Consider the following 10,325-nt stretch of genomic DNA (forward strand, 5'->3'; position numbering starts at 1 on the left):
TGCATGACCAGAGTAGTACAAAGGCTTGGTGAGGATGGGCCTCTCCTGCCAGGGTCCCAGTCTTGCCATGGCTGGGTAGGAAGGAGGCACAGATCCAACCCATGATCTGAAGTTTGGGGCATGCTGGGACTAGGAGGCTCATTTCTTTCCCTAGCTCCACACATGACCTGAAGTCTCTACTTCCCTGCATATCATGCATGGAGCAGGTGCAGAGGGAGGGGGAAGACATGACCAAGTTAGTATAAGAGAGGTCGATGCTTCTCAGCAAGTAGCAAGCCATAGACAGTCCTTTGTGTTGAATTGAGAAAGTTCTGGTTACTGTGAACCATGGATAAATTAGCCGAGCTGAACTGTCCAGTATATATCAGTATTTTCATGCCTTAAAAATTAAGACATTATTTCTCTCTCTTCAGCACAAAGAGGCCTTCAACTTCAATTGTACCTCAAATTACTACTCATTATACACTTCATTCTCAGTATAAAGATAAGCGATGGACAATGAACATGGAGAGGTTTGTAAAAGTGCATGTAGTATTATAATAAAAGCCTTACAGCCTCTGCAGCTGTTCCTCTAAAGCATTGGCTACTAAGCATGAAAAGGACATCTGCATGTGTCTAGCAGAGAAAACTGCTCAGCAGAACTCAAACCTTCTCAGGAGCTTGCCTTGATTCATGTGTTTTTAAAGAACTGTTCCCAGACCAGAAGGAAAAAGGGACTCAACATTTCTATAACAAGAAGACAGATTTGGTATCTTAACAGAGAAATACAGAATTCCTAGGCCATATCTCCCAGGTCTTTCAATGAATAATCATGGCATTGTTTTTACACTTGGGACATTTAGTGAGCTGGGTGGAGGAACAAACAGAAGTTCTTAGCATTAAGGTACACGTGGTTATGCTGCTGCTGAGGTCCTTTTCAGTGCACACTCGGCACTGAAGGAACATACGTTCTTTTCAAGTGCCATTGAAGTATTCTCTGAGATAGACCATATGGTCATCAAAAAAAAAAAAATCAAGTCTCGATATATAGAAGGACTTAAAGTATGTAATATATTTTATTTACAATAACTCATTCAGGGGCTACAGAACTAAATTAAAAATCAATGAAAAAAAGATACCTGGAATATCGTCCCAAATATTAAAAAATTTAAAACATGCTTTTTAATATCTCATGAGCTAAAGAAGCAAGCATAATGTAAATTAGAAAGGATTTTTATTCAATGAAAATAAGCATAACACATCAAGATTGCAAGTAAATCAACGCTTAGAAGGAAGTATATACACTTAAATAAAAATTCCTAAAAGTTTTTACTTAAAAATTAAAAAAAAATTAAAAGTTAGGGTTCCTGGGTGCTCAGTCAGTTAAGCGTCCGACTTTTGAACTCAGCTCAGGTCATGATCTCACACTTTGGTTTGTGAGATTATGGACTTGCATTATCAAAGGAGGGAGAATGTCAAAGCTATTAAGGAAAATATTCCTGTTTCTACTGGAGTACTTAATTCTGAGTTTTGATTCTATTAACATAGTGAATAATTCTAAGAATGAATTGGTGTTTCATTCTAATAAAAATGGCTTTGTGATTTTGTTTTTCATGGTTTTATACTCATTCCTTTTGTCTGTGTCTTCTCATCTAAGTTTCCCAATGACTGTGCAGAAACAGAGAATGGTTTTATTATTCTTGTTTTGCAGAAAAAAAATTAGATTAAGAGTCTCCGAGTTCACACTGCTAGTGCAAGGTTGAAATGAGGATACATGTCTTCTGGCTTTAATTTTCTGGCAGTTTTCACAACCATTTGTCATTTAACACTTTCTTTTCTTTAAATTTTTAAAATTTTCGATCAGCATTATAGGCAAAGAATCCTGACAAATGCCTTGACATGAATAAAATGCTGAGTTGTTTAAACACAATCTCTTTCCTAAATAAATACTTTTTTTTTCTATAATACTATTTGCATTATTATTTTGTGGCATGGTATAGCATAGCCTACAAAATCCTTGGCTTTAACCTCAGGCACACCTGGGATCAGGTTTTTCCATCTGCATCCCGTGACTTTGGGTCAGTGCCTTGAACCTGATCAGCCTCGGTGTCCGTATTATAAATTAGGATGTTAGCACTCATCTCATATTGATCTTTTGGAATTTGTATTATTGCATGTATGCATGTGCCTCAAACACAAACATACACTGAATTGCTTTAGTGTTTGTGCTTCAAATTCAAATACAAAATTTCTTCTCAATAATCTTATCCAAATTTTCTCTTACACAAACTGCAAACAACTCGAAACAGTGATAATTAGTGGATTTAGGAGTATGTAACACTATTTCTACAGTACTGTTAAGGAAGGAAAATGAGGAAGAGAGATACCAAAAGACATAATTAGAGTGTCAGTTCAGATTAGGTTCTCCAGGTAGCAACAAATCCTGCCAAAAAAGAATTGTCTTGTAGAAGATAAAATTCCATTTTTACTTTAGCAAAAGTAGTCGGAAAGTAGGTAGTCTAGAGCTCTGTGAATGTCAGAGACCTAGGTTCTTCTATGTTATTGTTCTGCCACCCTTCTTGCTACTTCATAATCTAAGAGGGTTTGTCAGCATCAAGTTATCCAAGCCAGCAGAAGGAAGAAAGAACAAATAAGAAAGGACAAACTGTCATTTAAGTAGGTTTCCTGAAAGTTGCAACATCACATTTTGGCTTCCTATCAATTGGACAGAACTTAGTCACACAGCATACCTTGCCATAAATGAGAGAGAATAACATAGCTTTTATTCCAGGAAGACTGTCCTGCACTAAAAAAAAAAAAAAAATCATTCCTCCATTTCCCTATAAAAGTCTTGCCACAATCTCAATCTGCAGCTTTGGAGCAATGGCTTTCCTTCCTCCTTGGGCCGGGGTACTAGTTTATTTCTTTTGTGTTTCTTTAGCAGGATCTGACTTCTCAGATCTGTATCCCCCCCTGTGGTTGAAGAGTCCTGGTCAGTTCAGTGACTACAGGGTAGAGAATGGAAAGTACATTATCGATCCCTGGGTATACTCTGAGAGAATGGGGATGTATAAAATCCTAGTGAACAAGACAGCCAGTTATTTTGAAAACTTTGTACCAGACAATGAACAAAATATTTTATGGGGATTACCTCTCCAGAATGGCTGGCAATTTAGAACAGGTAAGAATGACTCTTGTTTTCATCCTAATGATCTACCAATATAACCATGTGGGAAATAGGACTCCGTATATACCATACCATGTTTTTGAAAATTGATTCTTTTCTCTTTCCTCTGTCCTCCTCATAATCATATTTCTCTACTTCTTCTCCATAAATCCTTCTTTTATGTGTTTTCTGTTTTGACTAGAAACCACAGTGAAGAATAAGGTATAGTTGCAGATTAAAAAAAAAAAGACTTCATATCAAATCTATTGAATATTCTACAAGTATTTATTGAAATTCCACGAGGTGCCAGATACCATCCTAAGCACGTAGATGAACAAAGCAGCCAAAAGGCTATACATTAAAAACAGAAGGCGAGCTAAAAAAAAAAAGGGGGGGGGGGTTGAAAAAAAAAAAAAAAAAACAAAAAAAAAACAAAACAGAAGGCGAGGTCAAATTAACTTGCATTTTTTAAAGTTCCAATTGTGATTACCTCTACATGAAGAAAGGACATATAGACAGGGTGTGATGTCTCATTCATGAGGATATTTCTCTGCAAATTATTGATTCCTCCTGAAGATACATTCTCGTGTTTAATTAGGAGATATGTTGTGGGCCAAGGGTTCACAAATTAAAAGGACATTTTTGTTGTGGCTGAAAGAAGAAGCTCATAAAAGAGAGTGGTGTCTCCTGCCTGCTCCATACAGTTAACAGCACCAATAAAGAAATTTGTTTTATTCCGATGGGAAAAAATACAGGGAGATAACAGTTTACCTTAGGTCTTAGCAGTGGTCATATTCAGGAGTCACTGAGGTTGGTAAATCATCCATTTTTGTCAGGAAATGTCCTGAGACCCAAAGCTACTCCTGTTCATCTAGCTTTCCTTGGGGTCAAAGCAACCCTGGCCCAGGAGACATCACTAACATAACGTCTACGATGGGAGGCAGGCCAGCCTCAGGGGAGAAAAGTCTAAACGGGCTGGTAGTTTAATGCCCTTTTTATTCTTTCAGTGCATTCGCACCTTAGGACCAAGCCTGACTAAACTCATCCATTGATGAGCTTGTAAGTATCCAGTATTTGCTACAACAGTGGGAAGGTGGGGTGTGAATAAGTACTTTCAGACAATTCACAACACAATTGAAACAGGAAAAGATAGTAGAAATTAAATGGAAAACAATGAACAACAGCTTTTGTTCTCAATATTTAAGAGTCTCTTATGGTTTGCCTCTTTCCCTCTCTGTAACTTTTTTTTCCCTCCTTCCCCTCCCCCATGGTCTTCTGTTAGGTTTCTCAGGATCCACATATGAGTGAAAACGTATAGTATCTGTCTTTCTCTGCCTGACTTATTTCACTTAGCATAATACCCTTCGGTTCCTTCCACGTTGCTACAAATGGCCAGATTTCATTCTTTCTCATTGCCAAATAGTATTCCATTATATATATAAACCACATTTTCTTTATCCATTTGTCAGTTGATGGACACTTAGGCTCTTTCCATAATGAACAACAGCTTTTGGATAAAAGTTAAAAGTGCAAAACAAGGGGCATAGTGGAGTCAGCTGGAGTAATCAGGAAAAAATGAATTTAAACAGACTTGAAATCTGGATGAAATTTTACTGCAGAAATAGAAATGAAATCTAGGAAATAAAAGAATGAGCTAATGAAGTGTTTCTCAGGCTTGGTTGCATATTGAAAATAAATGCCCAGTTAAAAAAAATTCCAATGTTTAGTTAGGTCCATTCTATTCTAATATTAAGCCAAAGGACAGACCTGGAAACAGCATGGTGTAGGAACATGTGATTGAGTGTAGGGTGTGTGTGTGTGTGTGTGTGTTTAAGAAAGGGACAGGAAAAGGAAAGGAATGTGGGAGTGAGCAGGAGAGAGTCGTTGAAGATCAATGAAAAAGAAAGAGACAAAATAAAAGCAAAATATTTATTGATATTCAAGAATTAACACTAGCATATAATAAATAATCCCTGCACCCTCTCTTTTCTAGGAAGATTAGCTGATCCTAGACGAAGGAAAGACTGTGGCTATGAATCTGGAGATCTTCTGTGTATCTCTGTGGACAGTTGGTGGGCTGGTAGGTTCATTTAAATGGCAAAACAGGTAATAACCTTCCCCCAAGGAAAGTATTTAACCTAAAATCTTAGGGACAGAGACCAAACAATACTATTCTTTTGTAAGAAGGAATCTATTTCATCATGTACCTTGTGGCCCTTAGGCCACATTCTAGAATTTAACAGCCATAATGTCAATAATGATTCCTTAAGACATGTTCACCTTTAATAGAAGGACTAAAACAAGGATCTGCAAAGGACCACAGCTCCTGAAAGTCCAGCACTGGCAAGTGAGGTGGGAGATCCCATGAGTGAGAGGGAGTCTCCAGAATGAGGAAGGATGAGAAATGAGGGAAGAAGGAAATAAGGCTTTTTCTCATTTTGCTCAAACCAAATGTGTTTAACTTTTAAACCATAAACATGTCAGAGTGATCTACCACAAATCAATTTATCAAATGAGAAATCTAAGGCTTCAACCAGATAATTATTTATTTATTATGAATATAATTCCAACCAGATATTTAATAGTAAAATAATTAGAAGGTATTTTCTAATTCTTTCATTCTATTTTATGCTTTCATAATACAATTAATTTATACACAATTTCTTAGATGTATTTCCCAATAACTAGAAACAAGAATATATTAAGTTTCACTTTCTTAGAGTGACACACATCACATACACATATTTTTCTAATACAGCACCAACTTGTTCTTTGCAAAGACACACAAGTAGTCGTGGCCCCAGCACTAGAATTCAGGCTTCTTTATTCTTAGATTGATTTAGTAGTTTGGAGTATCAGCTGCTCCACTGGGGCAGAGAACTACATTCATTAATGAGTGTCTATGATAAAAAATGTTCTGCATCACCAGTGAGAATCAGTGTAAGCTTTATAGCCATCCAAATTATAATGTCTGAATCTGCTGGAGTAGGTTATATTTAGAAAGAAATTAAAAAAAAAACCTCCATTCATTTGTCAATTTAATTATCCAAAGATTCATTGTCAACACTTATCCAAGATGTTTGCTTTAAGACCTAAAAACAAAGACTTTGTGATACCATGGTTGCACATTAAACTTGGCTAAATACAAAGCACAAAATGTCGACACTATACTCACATTAAAATGTTTTAGAAAAAAATTACATTTTATGATAAAACCTCAGTTAGAGGTGTATCATTCTGTGCACAAGTAGATAACTTTCTTCCTTTTTTTACTTAATGTTTTGAAAAAAGAGAATATTGAATAGTATTAAATTAATATTAAATATTAAGATTAATTTTATTTAAAATATTAAAGGCAACTGCATGAGTCTCTGTTTATTTATGATTGTAGGGTTATTAACAAAGACATGTTTAATTATGTAGGTGATCCTTAAGGGGATTTTCAATTTTTTTTTCTTTTTGCTAGTGATTAACTTTTAGCTTTCTGGATCTGTGAAGTTTTGCTTGTTCGTTTGCAGATTACTTAAAAATATTGTCTATCACCTTTTGTTAGTGCTTGTGGTAATAATAAGTATTTTGCTCCTATAGATATGAATTACTTTCTATGTGCATTACCCTTCCTTGCTGCGGTTGATTCTGGCATAATGGGGATATCATCAGACGAAGTCATGCTTTTGCCACCACCCAAGGATCAGACAAATTTCTGTCTTAATGTTTCTAGTTGTCAGTCATCCTTTCCTGAAATAATGAGCAAGTGGAATGCCTTTTACCAGGTTGCTGTTTTAAATTTTATAATTTCTTTTCTTAGGAGGTGGTAAGAGAATGTCCTTTTTTGTATAATGTTTTTTGTCTAGGTTTATTTGTGTGCATTATATAATATTTTCTTAGGTATAAAAATGTAAATTATTATGCAAGTTATATTATAATATTGCAACAGGGCACTACAGGTCATTAATACCCTCCGAACCAATACAGTATTAACACAAAGTCTATCCACACGTTTCAAATAAATTATACATAAATGTGAGAGCACAAAAGATATCCTACTGAATGAAAAGATGATTCTGGTTAACTGAAACTTCATGTCAATCAAGGGTTAACCCTTGGGAGAAATACAATTACGGAGTTGGTTTTCAGAGCCGTCAATTAACTTATTTCAACGGAATTAACAAATGATCATATATTGGTAGAACTAAGTAATTATGTGGCAATCAAAACCAAATATTCAATGAGCAAAATACAAACCGATTAAACATAGATGTAGGCTTAGATCCACAATGAAAAGATAAATTTACTAGTTCTATAGATTATTAGTTCACCTTTTTAGAAATGATTGAATTAAATATTCTAATAAAAATTTCCCCTTTTTCTTAATCTTAAAATTTTGTGGTAATTTCTACTGTGATAGCAGAAAAACAAATAACAACCCAAAAACAAAATCCTCTTGACCAGTATAAAATACTGACTCTCAGGAAAATTGTTGTAGTTCATTTCTTATAGATGCATTCAATATTACTATTTGTAATAGATATTTATTATACTCTATGGAGTATTAGTCACTGAAATCTTCCAAAATTCTTAGAAACAAAATTCCTCATGTAGAATATTTCTAAATTATATATGGGAGTAAGATGAAATTGTAGGGAGAAGAATTGTTATATTTTCTTAAATACGAAAAAGTTTCTCCTCTGCTACAGCATTTACAGTATCCTTCTAGTAGCTTCGAAGACCTATTGAAGTACTTGTGGGCTGCACATGCCTCAACCCTGGAAAATGCTGGCAAAATATTTGAAGATAGGTAAGAATGGATCCCAAATCATTTCTATTGAATATGGCAAATGATTTTTGCCTTATTTATGCCTTTTTACTCTTCTAAAGTGGTTGTCAATCTTCTTATTAAACAATTTTAGCCACTGGGTACTTTAATGATGAGGCCTAAATATTTTAGAGTGATTAGACTAAAAAATGTTTTATGAAGAAAAGGGCAAAATTTTGAGAAAAAAAATCTGGCACTAATCAACCAATAACTAACGAAACAACTAGCCAATTAAACAAAATAAAACATACAACCAATTTCTCTACATAAAAAAAGAAAAGAAATTATCTTCATTATTTTGACCACAGACACATAATATGGTAGGTACATAATTAGGGAACAAGATCAACTACCATCAGGGTTAGCGCACAAGATAGCTTAAAAGATTATTAAGCCACTGCACATATACATCTAGAAGTTATTATACACCTAGATGTGAAAGTGTAAGAATGATTTCTGTTTACTTGTGAATGATTCCCAGTTCAAGTTCAAAGATTGACAGCGGCTATAGAACCAGAAGGAGCCTATGTTCCCCTTTAAAGGCCATCAGACAGAAGAATTCTCTTTTACTCTAGGGAAGGTCAATGTTTTGTTCTATTCATGCCTTCAGCTGATTGGATGAGGCCTATTCACATTATGAAGGGAAATATGTTTTACTCTGTCAACTGATTTCAAAATGGAAGTTTCAAAAACACTTTCACAGAAACACCCCAAAGTGGACACTATCTGGGAGTGAAATCAACCACTTTGAGTGAGATAGCGGGGAGAAATCTGGATATGGTAAAAAACAGGAACAAAAAAAATCAGGGTCCTTGGTATTGTGTAAGTAGACTGGTTAATCCAGGAAGGAATGTGTGAGGACCTCTTATTTCATGGTTGTCTCTCCCACTGATTCCATCAGGCAGTAAAGGTAAATGAATCACCTAAGTAGCAGATTTCGTCCTTTACCTATTGGTATGGCTTCAAAAACTGGGTATTAAATTGGGCAATGGGATTTTCTCCCTTGGCATTATCAGTGATAGAATTTCAGGCTGCAGCCACCACAAAAGTTGTAACTCAACTGCTTTCCTATTCTGATGACAGGAAATAGGAATGAGATGATCAGACAAGGATTTCAGGCGGGGATTGCCAACCTCAAGATGTGACTGATAGCAAAAGTCATCTTTCTAGATTACTTTTTAAATTTATAGATGTTTCAGTTCATATACAAGGATAAATCACTATAGAATGCAACTTTGTGCCTATTGAAACATAAAAGGACTTTAGTTAAAATTCAAGATCATAGGAATTTTTTTCTTATAGGTATATTTCCTGTCTCTTGTGGTCTCAGACATTTTAACTTATTGTATTTATTGCTGTTTACGTAATGGAGCTACATTTGAAAGAATATCATATTTTTAACAGGCCAATTTTATTTAAAAGCTGCTTCAAGATCATAGATCATATGAATTTTTTGGTGAATAATTTGAATAACTTTAAATATTTATATGAGTATTTTGATCACAAGCATATTACCTGAATTTTTTTGGATAGTGTTAGAAGCACTTTCCTCATTAATTATACTAAGAAAATTGTTTTCATTAACTCTTTTTATTCTCTAAAATTCTCTCCTTCTTACTTGACCTTCTATTTAGATGTCAACAAATGACTCTCTTAAATCAATTTTTTTAGTAGTTACTATTTCTCAAGTACAATAAGTAAAATAAATTTCACTAAGTATCTTAACGTAATTATCTCACTTCAAAATAGCTCCTTTTTCTGGATCATGAGCATATGGTTGAACTGTTTAGTAACTTGCTTAAAATCTTACAGCTAGTGAATGGCAGAGCTAGTATTTAAATTTCTTGTGACTCCATAGCTCATCCTCTTATGTGTAAACTATACTGCCTGCAATGTATGTGGCCTAGTTTTACGAGATCAGTAACTACCAAAGTGCTTCTTCCCTTCTGAAAAGATATTAAAAGCTATTAAACAAGAAAAAATATGCTTCCACCTTTTCAATGTATAATGAAGCAGAAATAAAATATAATATTTACTTCTTTTATGAAGAATCTTTAAATCCTTGGGAGACATGAGTCGTACAGGGGAACACCTAAGTGAACAAAATATCATTCATGCCTTTTCTCCATTCCTCTTAGGTAGGTTAGCAGGAAGGTGTGTATGATCAGCACCTCCCTATCCTAGGAGTTAGAGCAGTGGATAATCCTTAGAGTTTTCCTGCAGCTGCTGCTAAGGCTACTTCTGGAATTTGTCAGACATTCTCTCTCCCTCCCTCCCTCCCTTCCTCCCTCCCTCCCTCCCTCCCTCCCTTCCTTCCTTCCTTCCTTCTTTCCTTCCTTCCTTCCTTCCTTCCTTCCTTCCTTC

General features: G+C 35.1%; 1 protein-coding gene across 1 annotated transcript in view; it reads left to right on the forward strand.

Annotated features, from left to right (window-relative positions):
- Nucleotides 1-2,862: 2,862 nt before the first annotated feature.
- The window catches only part of CB2H6orf58 (chromosome B2 C6orf58 homolog), a 14,084-nt gene continuing 6,621 nt past the window's right edge, over nucleotides 2,863-10,325 (forward strand). Inside the window, exons 1-4 of the mRNA XM_049652969.1 lie at nucleotides 2,863-3,160; nucleotides 5,139-5,225; nucleotides 6,734-6,918; nucleotides 7,843-7,943. Coding sequence (XP_049508926.1) covers nucleotides 2,863-3,160; nucleotides 5,139-5,225; nucleotides 6,734-6,918; nucleotides 7,843-7,943 — 671 coding nt within the window. The remainder of the gene's footprint in view (nucleotides 3,161-5,138; nucleotides 5,226-6,733; nucleotides 6,919-7,842; nucleotides 7,944-10,325) is intronic.

This window comes from Panthera uncia (genome assembly GCF_023721935.1).
Source record: "Panthera uncia isolate 11264 chromosome B2 unlocalized genomic scaffold, Puncia_PCG_1.0 HiC_scaffold_24, whole genome shotgun sequence".
Taxonomy (NCBI): Eukaryota; Metazoa; Chordata; class Mammalia; order Carnivora; family Felidae; genus Panthera; species Panthera uncia.